The 15,708-nt window shown below is 40.8% G+C and overlaps 1 protein-coding gene across 9 annotated transcripts in view; it reads left to right on the top strand.

The window, feature by feature from the left end:
* THSD7B (thrombospondin type 1 domain containing 7B) overlaps positions 1-15,708 on the top strand; it is a 511,659-nt gene that overhangs the window by 303,409 nt on the left and 192,542 nt on the right. For all 9 annotated transcript variants that reach the window (XM_083581788.1, XM_083581787.1, XM_083581784.1 and 6 more), the window contains 3 exons: positions 786-1,623; positions 4,099-4,350; positions 10,627-10,793. In XM_083581788.1, coding sequence (XP_083437914.1) covers positions 786-1,623; positions 4,099-4,350; positions 10,627-10,793 — 1,257 coding nt within the window. The remainder of the gene's footprint in view (positions 1-785; positions 1,624-4,098; positions 4,351-10,626; positions 10,794-15,708) is intronic.

The raw sequence follows: 15,708 nt of genomic DNA, 5'->3' as shown, positions 1-15,708 counted from the left end.
GCTCATGACTATTCTGCATTTCTTCCCTCTTCCTTATTAGTAAATGTGACCAGGCCTCCATGAAAGAGCTGCCAAGAGATAATTATTCAGCAAAGATGGATGACCTACCTACTTCAGTAGATGCACATCAGGGGGAAACTTGGACAGACTTGAATAAAAGCTGAGTCAAAGCCAGCAGAATTCCAGTCTAAGCTCTTAAGATACTGTATTTTAAATGTGGGCTGAAATAAACAGATAGTGGTTTTATAGAATCATAGAGCTTGAAGGGATCGTGAGGGGCATCTAGTCCAACCCCCTGCAATGCTCAAGGTGGGGCTTGAACCCACAACCCTGAAATTAAAGAGTCTCATGCTCTGCCAACTGAGCGATGTCTTAATATTTATTGCAAAACTGGTAGAAACAGGATCTATCAATTGCAAGGTTCAGACACAACCCCCACCACACCCCATTCTACAGGTGTGTGTATTTAAAAATAAATAGGTATATAGGGTTTTTTAAAAGAAGTTTTTCCCACAAATTGTGAAAACCCTGCAGAAGACAGCGCTGAAATGCAAGAAGCCTGGATTGGGTGTGTCTTGCTGGGCATAGTTCCTTGCTTGCAGCTGTTTGTTCTGGTCTGTAGTTGCATTGTGTTTCCCCATTTTCTGTTAGTGCAGGATGGTGAATTTGAGAAACGGGGGTTTCTAAAGAGACAGAAATCATTTTACACATCAAGCCAGTTATTCCCTTCATAGATGCAAACTTTAACAAATTCTTTAAGATTTCCTTTCCTTTCCTTTTTTTAGGTCATTGGGGACGATGTATAGGTGATTGTGGTTCGGGCGGTGTTCAGAGCCGAGTAGTCTGGTGTGTTCATTCTGAAGGGTGGACAACCCATCATTCAAATTGTGAACAAAGTGACAGACCTGAAAGCCAGAGGAGCTGTTTTAAAATATGTGACTGGCATCTTGAACTCTTTGAGTGGGAAGTTTCAGAATGGCACCTGTGTGTTCTTGTTCCTTTTGCCCTTGGTGAAGTCAGACCAAGAACTTCGGCATGTGTAACAGCCCAGCATGGATTACAACACAGAAAAGTACAATGTATACAGAAGTTGAACAGAACAGTAGTTGCGAATGAGATATGTGAATATTTTACCCCTCAGCCACCTATGGAACAAGCTTGCCTAATACCTTGCCCACGGGATTGTGTAGTGTCTGAGTTTTCCTCCTGGTCTGTATGTGGCAGACACTGTGGAAAGAGTTTACAACACAGAACCCGTTCTGTTATTGCGCCGCCACTCTATGGCGGAGCCAAATGCCCAAATCTAACTGAATCGAGGGTTTGCGATGTTTGGATGTCTTGTCCTCATGGGGAAGAGGAATATACGTACAGTCTTAAAGTTGGACCCTGGAGTAAGTGTCGGATGCCTCACCTTAAGGAAATGAATATGATTGGGAGAACTATGCTGGATTTTGGTTCCGAATCAACAGAACGAAGCACCTTCAAACTTCAAGTGGTGGAGAATTTCCAGAATTTTCATAGATCTAGGTCACACTACAGTTCCAAGCCTTGGGATATAGAAATTGGTTATCAAACAAGGCAGGTGAGGTGTACAAGAAGTGATGGGAAGAATGCTATGCTGAGGTAAGAGATCAACTTCATTCCTAAGAGATGTATGCTTTAAAGGCTGCTGAACATATCTACTTCTCTAGTTTTGAATGTGCATTTTGCCATGTACAGTGTTTTGGTTTCATTCACATGTAGTCTCGTTTAGCACTAAAGTTTCATATGTTGAAGAGACAGTTTTGGTAGGGATGTATACATATAAACTACAATTTAAATGAGGTTTTGTTTTGCTGATTTTCAACCAGCATTCAAGTTTTCTTCCATCAAAGGGAGCAGATAGTTATTTGTTTCCAGAGCTTCCATGGCTATTGAGAGCCAGTTCAGACATATGTAAGTCATCCAAAGCCTGGAAGAAACATCTTTGTATGAAATAATTGCAGCCCAGCATAGGAGCCAACTCCTAGGGGCTGAGGGGTCTTCACCACCTCCAATAAAATATTTGAGAGGGCCTGCCATTCATATGGTGTGCGAACATCACGTCATGTGATCAACTATACAGGGCAGGGCTTACCTACCCCCCACATATTTTATTCAAGTTGGCACATCTTAAACCTAGTTAATGGCTCCCACTTTCAGTGGCAATTCACAGGCGCAGAATAGCTGGAACACATGCTGTTGTACTCATACATACTGCTGGGAATAAACTGCTACTTTCCGAGATGTTCTGTGTTCGGCACTCTTCCTTTCATGCTACTGAATCTCTGGTCAGACCAATCCATGAGAATAATTTGTAGTTTGCTGAGCTAAAATATTATTCTGGTTGATTACTGTACTTCCATTATTACCATACAGGCCACATTAATCCTCCCATCATGGTGAGTGAGGTGGAGCAACACTGCTGTATTTTTGGCAGAGTATGCCTCAACAGGAAATCCTGAGGAAGAAAAAAAAAAAACATTCCATGTTCTTCTGGAACAGTTAAATGTAAAATATATTAGCACTGATATTTGGCTTAAGTTGGTGTGTGTGTCTATGATATGAAAAACATTAAAAGTTTTTGAAGTAATTGTGCTCATAAGTTTCTCAGGCTGTTCCCAGTGTTTTCTCATAATCTGTAGTTCTCAATGGGTTGGTCATTGCATGTGAGGTGCATGTATTTTATTAATGTTGCTGAACATATTGTACAACCACCGAAATAGCCTTTTAAGGACCTGCTGTTTATTATGCTATATCTTTTAAGGGGGCATTGGTTAGGCGAAAAGTTGATATTTTTTATTGGTTAGAGAAAGAGTACTTGGGTTCAAAGATATAGCTTGTCTTAATCTTGTTTGCACCAGTTGCACCAAGAGTTTCGGTAGTTGGCTTCAATATATACCAGTTAAACTTGCAACGTGGTTCACAGATGGAAAAGAAACTGTTAAAATAGCTTCATCGGTTTACATTTTTTAAATTGGCGAGAAGTGCTAATGACACCATTTTCCTTTACCACATTGGGAGCAGGAATGTGGAAAGCTGTTTCTTTGGATCAGATATGGATGGTAGTAGTGTCATTTTTCTACTGGGGATTGGCATTCCCAGTGCAGTCCCTGGTAGAAAAAGACACTCCACTTGGGTTCTGTCCATGTCCATCCCTGATTCTGCCTCCTTTGCGTGATCCAGGGTCAGTTACCAAGCCTTGAAGCAATGGAATGGGAGGTAGCAGCAGTGGTGAGATTTGCTATACTGAGCTCAGCTGGGACCTGTCCATCCCATTTGCCTTGATACTAAGCTGCAAGCACTCAAACAGGGGCAATCACTTTTGTGGTCACCTCTGTTGGCATGTTCATGCCACCTAGTAATAGCGCCCCTCCTAATAATGTATCCAAATAAAATACCTGAAAGATCCTATTCAGATTTTCACACAGACCAAATATCAATTAAATTAGTTTTCCATCTGCAAAGCAGAAACAACCCTTTAGTACCTTTGCAATTTTATGCTACATTTAGTGTAATTAACCTCACATTATGGGTAATTAAACACCGTGATCCTGTTTTAAAAATGTAGCGTCGTGAGACATTATGAAGAAAGGGGGCGTTTCAGCTTGTCTTTCATTTCATGAAATTTATGATTTAGATTTTTATTCATTTATTTATTTGGGGAATAAACACATTAGTGGAGGTGTCTTCTATATGGCATTTGCATGCAGCTTTTGCCTAGGTTGTTTAAAGTTTCCAAGCAGTGCCTTGGCTTTGCCATGCAAACAGTTGCAAATAGTGTCCCTGAAGTTGAGAGTGGAAGGGGAATGCTAGCACCCTTGCAAGCTAGGTGTGGACTTACATAATTTTAAAGAAACATGAATTTTAACCAGACATGGAGTTGTTGCTTTTGCCATGACCCTGGAATTTCTTGGGTTTCTCTCTTCCCAATGGAGGCTTGGTAAAATGTAACGTGCAGATCTGGCTATTACGGAATGCTTCATAGTCTTCCTGCTTCTGTTTAATCACAGACCAGGTATAAGAGAGAATGCTTCAGGGTTGTTGTGGTGTTGTTAACAAAATACTTTCTTATCACAGCCTTTGTGTGCAAGAAACCATCCCTTTGACCTTTCAGTCCTGTGTTATGCCTAAAGACTGTGAAACATCAGAGTGGTCTTCATGGAGCTCCTGTTCAAAGACTTGTCACTCAGGGGATCTCTCACCAGGATACCGAATTAGAACTCGGAGTATAAAGCATGTTGCTGTAGGAGCCGGCCGAGAATGTCCTGAAACAGAAGAAAGGGAAGCCTGCAATGTTGGAGGAGGTGATCGTGCTCATCCATGCCCAAGGTAGATTCCATAATATAATAATAATAATAATAATAATAATAATAATAATAATAATAATTTATTTATACCCCGCCCATCTGGCTGGGTTTCCCCAGCCATTCTTGGCGGCTTCCAACAAAATATTAAAATACAGTGGTCTGTTAAACATCCTTGCCTTCCTTTTTCCTTTATTCAAAGAGAGTCTGAACCTCAAATACATTGGATGGTTTAGTAACTTTTGTTCATGTGGTACCACTTGCTTGGCCTGTGGCCCAGTGAGCGCAGAGTGAGGGCATGCCTCAGTCCAGATTTGTCTGTACATCTGTGTGTAGGTCTGTACATGTGCATGCATGTGCATGTGGCGATCACACAGGGTCCCTGGACGTTTCACTGTCTATTGATCCCTGTGCCACCACTTTATTTCTTGCTGCCACCACCCAGGCCCTACCTGGTACAATACTGAATCTAGTCAGGGTTAAATTGGAACATAAACTTCTGTTTATTTATTGCAGTTTAACAAGCGTGTGGTTTCATAAACAGTATTGGTCAATTACAATCATGGGGTGCCTATCCAGACCTATAACTTCCGCTACCTGTTCTCACTCACTAAACCACCTCTCAGTTGGTCTTCCTAGCTCCTAACTGTTCCTGACTCAGCTTGTTTCACTACACTAACTCAACCTACCCACAGACACTATCCCAAATCATTCCCACTTCAATCAACCAACCACCCAACTCTCAACGAACTCCTCCCTTCGCCTCTCCCAGAGCTGGTTTTATAGTCCCTCCGACTCCACCCCCCCAGGTTCTGATTGGGTAACCTGTTTAACTATTTCACCTCCAGCACTCTCATATGTTAACATCACAGTGCACTCTCTCTGACTTCCTCTGTGGTATCTTTTAAAGAGAACCCCATTTTTACTCTCTCCATTCCCTCTGTCAGCACCGAGAGCAAGAGTGACTTGAAATACAGCCACATAAATTGCTTGTCTTAGACCATCTTAGATGGTCCTGGGTGGGACTGCCAGCCCACAGACCTAATCATTAGGTGTATGGCAGGTTAAGGTGGGTTTTGGATGAAATATGCTTTGCTGATTGGTCAGCTGATTGGCGGTGCCTGCAAAGCGCCTTGCTCAGTGCTTACCAAGAACCAACTGTTAGCTGCTTGTCAATGCTAGGAGAACACTGAGCAAGCTGTGCAGGCAAAAACAGGTCACCTGACATCATTGCTCCTGTGTTATAGGGACAGGAAGTCAACAGCTTTTGGTGAGCTGCTCTCTGCTGTCTGCCTCTTTTATTCTTATTCCCGTTCCCAGCAGCATCAGTCCTGACAGCCCTATTGGTGACACAGAAGGTCGGCAGAAGGGACAGAGGCATCAAAGGCGAGGTTGTGGCCATGTAAAATCCAGCTCCAGATCTGCAGGGTACCTGGTGTGAAGTTGACCAGGAACTTTCTATTCCATGTGTACAGGAAGGTGTGTGCAGTCTTGACTCACTGCATTGCCTTCTTGTTATGACGAACTATGGTTTGTTGCTATGTCTGAAAGTGTCCCCAGGGAAATGTGAAGATTGTCAAGATGAAAGTCACGTTAGGATTTGAATGTAATTGAAGGTTTGTGTAGTAGGCTAGAAATCTAGGTACTCGTTTGCAGAAAGTGGGAAAACAGAAAGGGGTATTTACGGTAATTGAAACCTGCTATGCAGTTTGACATGTTTAACCAAACAAACAAACAAACAAACAAACAAACAAACAAACACAAACAGCAGTCACCTATAGCAGCTGGTCATGTAGCAGGGTGGTTCAGCTGCACTGTTTTCAGACAGTAATGTTAGATTTATGGGTTTAGAAGCCATGCAGATTCATGTTTACAGAATGGAAGCTGCTACAGCAGCATGCTGGGCATCTATGCTTTGCAGAGGTGTATAAGGAAGACAATGTGGTCATTTTCCAAGCTACCCAGCCAAATGCAGAGAGGAGCATGCTCAAAATGATTTCTATACTGCCACCCCCACCTCACCCCACCCTGCAGTTTCTAATATGCACAACTGTGCATATACTGTCTTGTATGCAGGCAAGGGGTTGGATCCTTTGCAGACAAGTTTGTAGCTGATAGTCATAGAAGTGACTTCTGCTCTTATCATAGATTAGTAGTTGCCATATTTCAAAAACTGAAATTTCGGACACATTAAGTTTAGTTTTGGTTTTCTTTGGACAAAGTTGTTGGGCTTTTCTTAATTTTGCAAGACATCTGGATTTTCCCAAACATTTTGGCAATTTCTGCCCGGACATTGTTTCACACTGCCCTATTCTGGCTATGTATGGCTACCCTATCATAGATATATTTCCTTAGGATTGGTCATATCATTGTTGAGCTTGGTGCTCGTATTTAGTTCATTTCTTTAATTTCTATCTGGTGATTTAGCTTCAAGAGTCTTCATTCTATCATAATGGTAGAAGTTTTTCTTGAGAGGTTGTAGTTTCAAGTGCCTTTTAAAAGTTTCATATACTTAGATTATTGTTGTATTGAAAAGAGCCCTGAATTTTGCTATCTGCTCCTGGCTCTTCTGAAGCAGGTGGTGTAATACTTACGAAATATTTCTGAGGGGGAAAAACAGTGCAGAGGTCGTGAGTGTGGTGTGCACTATACAATTGTGTTACTTCAAAATCAGCAACCTGCTCATCATCTATGTATGTCTTGCTATCAGTAGAAGAGAGAGGGCACTTACATTTGTTGCTTGATTAGATCTTGCAGGGTGGGGGGGGAGCTCTTGTATGCTGATTTTTACTTTTCCATCCCCAATTCATGTCAATCAGTAAGACAAAAGGGTAGATTGCATGACTGATTTTGTTCTCTGTGCACAATGCGTTGTTACGCATGACAGTCATGTGACTGAAATAGTCCAGCCGCCAGCCAAGGAGTGAGGAAAGAGATTTGTATCTGCCGCATCTTCCTACAATTTTTATCAATACCAGGAGACATAAAATATGAGGCATGAACAATGGTCCAAGGCTGAAGTATTTTGTTGTGTCTGATGTGTTGTATGGGTGGCCACTTGCACATCACCCCAAAGATGAAACACATCACTAAAAAAGAAGGGTACAGATTGGCATAAACGTGCATATGTGTAGATGCCACTTTATAAATAATTATGATAAATAGAAATGCCCTGGAGTAAACTAGACTGTGATTAGGTGCCAAGTCTGCTGTCCAAGTGCTAACCTGCTCTCCCTTCTTATGCTATTTAGTCTTTAAAAAGAACCCAGTCAGATGAGCAGAGAATAATCATGATCATCATCATATTTGGGCCAGACAGCACTTCAGCTAGAGGATGACTTCAGAAGACTATCCTCTGTATGACACAGAGCCACTCTATATGTCACTCCAACCTCCTATCTATGGTTTTTTGTCTGGCATTTTTTTTGCTTTCCAGTTGAGGGGCATGGAGAAATTGAAACAGATCTACATCAACATTCCACACTTGTGGGTTAACTAGAAAGTGCTTCTCTGCTTACTTTTGTCATATACACACAGGTCCCGCTATCCACCCACTTGTTATGTGAAAATTCAGCTAACCAAATATAAAGAATCATGCCCAGACTTCCTTCCTTGTTTGTGCTTTGCTGGTCAGCACCAGCAGTGCTATTTTTCTAAAAAAAGAGGTGTTAGAACTCACCATGAATGCCTCCCCTGTTCTCTTATAATGGCAATGGCGCCTACCTGAGTTTCAGCACATTGCAGGAGAGGGAGGGCTTTGCATCCAGCAAATCTGAAGCCTCCATGGATCCACCTTGAGACAGGTCCCTAGAACAGCTCCCTTTTACTGTCTCCTTCATCAGAGCACTGGCAGTGGAGGAGAGGAAACATCTGCAGATGTTTCCAAAGCTGAAAAGAGGATGCTTCTGTGGGCATAGCTTCTTCTTCACCCACAAAGTTCACTCTCCATACTCTTAAGGCCCCTTGAGATGTTCTCCCGTGGCCCATAGGATTTCAGTCTAAACTTTGTTCTACCATTTTAATGTTTTTCTCTTTCTAGTTTAGACATGTTCTACACAGCCCTGATTCTGCTGTCCGTCTGTGCTTCAGCAATGCTAAACATTTTCAATGGGGTTCACACCTGCAGTGATTCTTTGCTTATTTGCCTAAACACTAATTTAAATCAACACACATCTACTTAAAGCAAGAGTTGTTAGTGACTAAATGAGAGTGTGTACCTGCCCTTAAGCATTTGGTGTTATAAATCGGTTTCCATTTAGCCCTGAGAAATGTGACATTAATGTGATGGGAAACAAAACACAGTACTTTGCCTTGTTGCTGTTCAGCTAACTACTTCAGAATTGAAATTGTCTGTATGGAAGAAAAGATAAGCCACATTAAGGAAGGGTGGTTTTTTGTTTTTTTTAAGTTACACCTACGAAAAGTTACACCTCCTATTCTGATTTTATGCATTGTGGGAGGACAATGTCATATTTGTCATGTAAGAAGGCTGTCTTGCAGAGATTCTGTTCCTTTGTTTGTTCTTTTCTTTTTCCTAATAATAAATTTTGTCTGTCTTCCCAACTGCACACAAAACAGTGTGTATTTAAATGAGAGAATGACAGTTCATCTAAAAAGTACTGTGAATTAGAAGTAATCAGTATTTTTGTAAGCATCTCCATGCAGAACAGAATTCTAAAGACCTTTCAAAATAGACACTGATAGTTTGGATAATTTAAGCTGATGCTGAGAAGTGTAAGCATCAACTTCATTTTCCATTATTATTTTTTTGTAAATAATTAGAGTCTGGAATAATTGGTTGGAATATTTTACTTTATGAAAGACAGTCTGAAACACTGGTGCTGGTGTGCACCAGATTGAGCCAGATCCCAAACCGATTCTGGTTGACCTGGAATTTACCTGGATTCGGTTGAAGGAATCCCAGATCACCCTGGGTCAAATTGAGTCCACCTAGTACTACCCAGGACTGTTAAAAGGGTGTGTGTGCATTTTACACACATATATCTATGTAGCCTGAGATTTATGTTATATTTTATTACACTATTACTGCTTAAATCTCAGGCTAAGTTTGCATTGTTTTCTTCAGCTTTTAATGGTAATTTCGGTGCTTTTTAATTGCTGTGTACCTTATTACTTACTCCCTGCCTCTTTAGCCCATTTATTGATGGTATATTATAGTGTTTTAAATTGACTTTGTCAAGTGCCATAAAGGCCACCGTAGTTAAATTATGGAATACAAATATTTTGAAGAATCAAAATGAAACCAATGGCAGCACTAGTAGTTTCCTGTTTATTGGGATATGAAGAAAGTGTGTGGAATTGAGTTGGTGCTTTTGGTTGCCTGTTGGTGGTAAGGGAACACCTAGCTATTTTAAATGAATTCAGAGCTCCAGGGCCAGATGAGCTGCACCCAGGGGTATTAAAGGAGCTTGCAGGTGCAATCTCAGAGCCTATAATCTTTGAGAATTTTTGGAGAACAGGTGAGGTACCTGAGGACTGAAAGTGGGCAAACAAAGAAGATCTAGGTAACTACTGACCAGTGAGTTTGATTGACCAGTGAACATTGATACCAGGAAAGATCCTAGAACAGATAATTAAACAGTTGATCAGTGAGCACTTAAAAAAGGCTGCTGTGATTATTAAGACCCATCATGGGTTTCTCAAAAATAAGTCATGCCAGACAAATCTCATTTCTTTTTTTGATAGCGTTACAAGCTTAGTGGATCCAGGGGAATGCTGTGGACGTAGTGTCTCTTGATTTCAAGGCTTTTGACAAAGTCCCCTATGTTATTCATGTTAAGTATAATTGTTTAATTCACACTGAAATGGAGCATGCCTGAATGTGTATCCTAATATCATGAAACTGTTTTGGGTGGTACTGAAGACTGCGGAGGGGAGAACGAATGGACAAATATTGTCCCTCATCTATTAATGACAGCAACCACTGGATCAAAAGCCCCTTTCTTGAGCGCAAAGGCACCAGCTGGATTCTATTCAGTCCTTTAAAGTGTTTTTGTCAGGCTTCAGAGTTATTTTTAAAAAGAAAGAAAAATGTATAGCTTTTCTTATTTACAGATAAACTATAAGTATTGTGGGAATTTTATTCCCTTAGCAATTTTTCTGGCAGTTGCGTTTTGATTTGGGGAATACCGAGACGTGCAGAGGAATCCAAAGTAAGTCCTTTTGTGTTTGATGGGATTTATTCCCAACAAGTGTCTTTAGGATTGCAGCCTCAATAATTTGTTAGCTACTTATAACAAACACGTTTTTACATGAATTAATGTTTGTGATTTTCTGCAAGATATTCATGGAGAACATCTGAATGGAAAGGATGTGACGTCACTCTCCTCCTAGAACAGCAGGACCCCCGACACCATAAGCACTCAGCCCTTTGTGGAGGTGGGGTACAGGTCCGGGAAGTATACTGTGCCCAGATCACACTGGAGGAAACACACAAGTTAAAGGAAGGTATGCTAGAAATTACTTGTATTACCTATAAATAAATAATTGGTATGAAATGATGAAAAGAAGGTTGAGGTTGTAATGCAGTGATATAGGGTTCCGGATTCTACAATTAGAAGCGTAGAGCCTTGGAGGTAGCATTATTTGTTTGCACATTTATGCCAGGGGTTTCCAAGGTGGTGCACATGGGCACACATGCGCCTGCAGGAGCTGTCCATGGTGCCCAGGGGGTTTTCCTCCCCTTGCTGAAATTAGGCTTGAAAGAGGCATTCTCTTATTGCCAATAGAATTGGGGGGGGGGTGTGTGTAATGCTTGCAACTATTTTCTGTTCTGCAAATGTGCTCATGGACCAAATAGGTTGACAACCCCTGATCTATGCTGTCGATTCTAAAGGATCCAGAATGGATGACGATTTGGCTGTCCCTTTCATGCACAAATGAGAAGCTAATGGCGTACTCAAAGGCTTTACCATTCACTGCAGTGGAAGAGTCAGACTAGAATATGGGGAAGCCCATAAACATTTCTGGTGAAGTTCCAATTTATAAAGATGTGTATACCCTGGTTTTCATAACAGATAGATAGATAAATTGTAAAGGGAAAATTGGAGACCCCACTTTCAAACAGTTCTCACAATAGACAATTGTCAGAAAGGTTTGTTTCTCCTATCCCCTTTCCTTTTCCTTTCTCTCTCTGCAGTAGGTCCAAGAATCAAATATTTTTCTATATTCAGAAGAAAAGCAAGTGGATAGACAGATGCATGATGAATAATTTATCTTTGTCTATTTTCTTCACTATACCTACTGCTCCTGCAAAATATGGCTTTGTACAGAGATGTAAGATAGCAAGAGCGTGGCATCACAGCTGAGGACTGACTTGTTTACAAAGGCAAAGCAAGTCTATTTTAGGGCAGATGGTTTGCCCTCATCATCCCTCTTGAGCAGTCCACCTGCTGCAAGCTGATTATCTATGCCGTCAGTTTGAAGGAGGATATCTATTCTGTCACTATGTAGACGGAGTTGTTTTTGTCACCTGTTTGAGCCTCCCACAAATACAGCAGATCATTTGCAAGAGGAATCTTCATTAAGTGATGTTACTTTCTCTGTAACATCAGTTGCTTTCTACGGCTTTTGGGGTTGTCTGGATTGCCCTTGCCTCAATTTCTTTTCTACACATAGCTGCCCTTGTGACACATTCTTTGTTTTCCCTAAATTTTCAGAAACTTACTACCCACTAGAAAGTAAGGGGGGGATGGATTGACACAAAGAAACTAGGAAAACCAGGTGTATTTGCTTCATCAAAGGCATAAAGTAAGGCTTTGGTATTTTCCAGTTTTAAGCTATTAAGTGTTCCAAAACAGCCAGCTTCTGGAATGCTGGAAATTAATTATGAAACCCTGGCGTATTGGCATTTGTTAATTTCCATGCATTTATCTGGGTAAATAACTTTAATCAAATGTTTATTCTGTTTTAAATTGGAAATACTGGAGAGCCATTTCACTTAAGAGTCCTGCAACTATAAAGACTAGTTCACCCATCCACTTCACTATATTAAAATTACAGGCGTACAAGAGTGGTCCTGTAGTTAAGGCAAGCAGGGAAAACAACTTTCCACCATTACAAGACTCAAGATTCTAAAGGTTTATAAAAATGGCAGCGGTTGAACTATTTGAAGCTTGAAGCTTGGTGTACACAATCTTCCTGATTAATTCCATGAGAGTGCCATATTTCCAACCAATCTGATATAAAAAGATGCCACAGGTACAACAAATTTAAAGGTGCTAAAAATTGACACTTTCCTTCACCCCCCCAAGAAAGCATATCATATACTGTATTTATTTCCAATTTTTGTAATGTACTTTGTTCGGGTGTATTGTGGAGCGCAATCCTGCATTGCTTTGGCAAAGTCATGAGTAAGGGTTCAAAAGTTAATAGAGTTTTCCTGCCTTATGGAAGTCTGTGGAGAACAAAGAACTGGCAGATAGTGCAGAGAGCGGCCAGATTGAAAAATAAAGCCCAAGGTCCTACCAGTGCTGAAGTATCTGTAGAGGGAACCACATACCGAATTCTCTGTGTAAAGCCTATTTCTTTAATTAAGGGATACAAAAGGTGCAGAGGTTAAGCATGGGGTTCACTAAGCTTTTTGGAATCACAGAAACATGCGCAAGTATATCTGACCCTGCCCAACAGACACTGCAGCCCTCCATGATATAGCCTTAACTCTGATTTTAACTCTCACCTGTCTGTTCTGTTGATCAAATTATATAGAAACAATACATTGGCATATATTAGCTGTATGAATAATTGACTACAGTAACAGAACAAAACCGACCGTCAGCAGCGTGTGGGGTGGGTCGTAACGCAAGCACTTGATTCTCATTTGCACAGTTGTAGTCTTATCATCTCTGTTAGGGCAGTCTCACTGGTTGTATTCTCCAAAGGCAGGACTATTCCTCTGAGTGCTTTTCATACCTGGAAAAAAGTTAAGACCTAATGTGTGATCCAGGTAACTTGCTGAGTACAAAGAACGTACGAAAAGTTTCTAAAATTTAGTTCATTTAGAAGGCAAGTTGTCACCAGCTGTGTAAACCCTTTTGAATTCTACTGATTCTGGTGAGAGAGGCTTAAATGTTTATTTAATTATCCAATTTAAATTTGTAGGCTTTGGGCTTAATTTGCCAGGATCAAATATAAGTTTAGTTTCTAGGAGTGACACTTAGATTAGAACTATAATGTCTACTTTGGACCTTCAGTGATTTCAGATGTGGGTTCCGTTGCTGACATCTGCTAGAGACCCACCTTTAATTTTGAACTAAATGGCTCTCTGTGTTTCCTTTGTATATTTCTCTTTTTCATATATTCTCTCTCTCTCTCTCTCTTTTCAAATGTAAGAAGCAGAAGAAAACAGTGATCACTTAACTGCTACAAGCCACTGTAGGCTAAAGTGTGACCCAAGTCCACTGTATTAATTAGCCAAGTGTCCTTGAAGTGAATTTCCAGCTGCGTGGCAGCAGCTCTTTCATGAATTTATCACATGGGACTGGGGCTATGTCTCACAGCTGCAACCATGCCAGCAGAGCTGGTTTCATGAGAGTCAAATGTATGATATTGATTCTGTGAGAAAGACCCATATGACTGGACCCTGGACATGTGGCTGTGTGATTCAGATACAGCCCATAGTCGCATGGGATTGATTCAAAAAACAGCAACTTTCACACAGCTGGAGGTATATTTAAAGGGCACTTCAAGAAATCTTAAGATGGTGATACAGTAAATAAGATTTTAGACCTTTGTTTGCTCAGAGAGAGGGAGCAGGCCTGTCACAGGATAACATACAGAGCTACTGATCTAGTGTATTGATTCTCTCCCCCCCCCCCCGGCCCAAAGGAAATGGTTAGTACAAAATAAGTATTTCTCCTGAATGACCTAATTTACTTGATAAAGGACATACCTTCACAGCAGGGAATAAATATATTCTAACCTGGTGGTGTGAAATTTACATTGTTGGGATGTTCATCTATTGATCCGCAGGTTCTCCACCAAACATTTCCGTGAGTCAAATTGGTAAAATTAAAGCCACATAATGGGATGACAAATATGTAACAGCTGACTTCTTTGAAGGAGAGCCTTTTAAACAAGACAGAAAAGGATTCCTCTCAGATCTTTGGGGTGTACAGCTGCAATGCTTCACATTCAGAAATAGAAGGGTTTAAATTCATGAAAGGATGAAAAATATTGGTAATCACACAAGTGAAACATTTCTGGTTTTCATTCATTATGGATCTTCTTAAAGTACTTCTTAAGATCTCCAAAAAGCACCACTCTGAATAAGCATGTTTTTAGAGCAAATAACCATCTTCATTTTGCTGCATTGTCTGACTTTCCTTCTGTAGTCTATTGTTTCTGGTTCTATCATAAACACAATATTTTTCTGTGGCTCATTGCTGGCTCCCATGTGGCTTCTTCTAGTGATTCTAGAGCCTTCCTTACTTTACCCTTTGGGACTGGCAAGTCTTTTAGAGCTATCATGAGAAACAAGCCAAAAGCACCTTTACCTACAATGAATACCCTATGCCAGTGATGGCCAAACTTTGCTCTCCAGCTGTTTTGGGACTACAGTTCCCATCATCCCTGACCACTGGTCCTGTTAGCTAGGGATGATGGGAGTCCCAAAACAGCTGGAGGGCCAAGTTCGGCCATCACTGCCCTTTGCAATAATGGTAACATTTGCAGTAGTCTCTTGTTGGTGCTCAGCTTGTACAAACCCTACTGTGGCACTTCCCACTCACTGCATCATTTTTCTTTTGCAAGCCTCCCATTGCGACTTAATTGGGCCAAGGTTGCAAGTTTTGCAACCACACAGAGAAATAAAGGGCAAGATGGAAAAGGTTGGGTGAACTTGGCCATGTTTATTTAAACATTTACACCTCTGCATTGTAGTCAATTCCCAGGCCCCTCCATTCTCTGAGCAGCCAACTGCAGCTGCTTCTGACACAACATTTCATGCTCCCACAAATTGGTAGTTAGGATATATTCATTACTGTAACCATAGAAGTATCTTCATGCATGGTTCCAATCAGTGGGTCTTGGAGATACCATATCTTTCATTATCAGACTCCAGTGGTATTTTCCAAGCTTATTTTCCTGAATGCACTTGCTCTATTGATTGAGATTAGATTGTAAGGGATTTTTTTTTTTCATTTACAAACTTGGTGAATGGTCGAAAGGGATGCTAATTTGTCTTATCTTCTTGGAAGATCAATGCCACTGCCTTGCTAAAGGTGAATAAATATTGCAATCTTGCATCTGTAATTGGGACCATCATTTGTTTTAAATGACCAGTTCATTTATACCAGTTAAGCCAAACATGATTTGCCAGCTCTTTACTAATTTGTGCTTGTTGTCTGAGAGACAATATTTCATA

This window comes from Podarcis filfolensis, assembly GCF_964270895.1.
Source record: "Podarcis filfolensis genome assembly, chromosome: 1".
NCBI classification, from domain to species: Eukaryota; Metazoa; Chordata; class Lepidosauria; order Squamata; family Lacertidae; genus Podarcis; species Podarcis filfolensis.
This window is presented reverse-complemented; position numbering and strand designations above follow the sequence as displayed.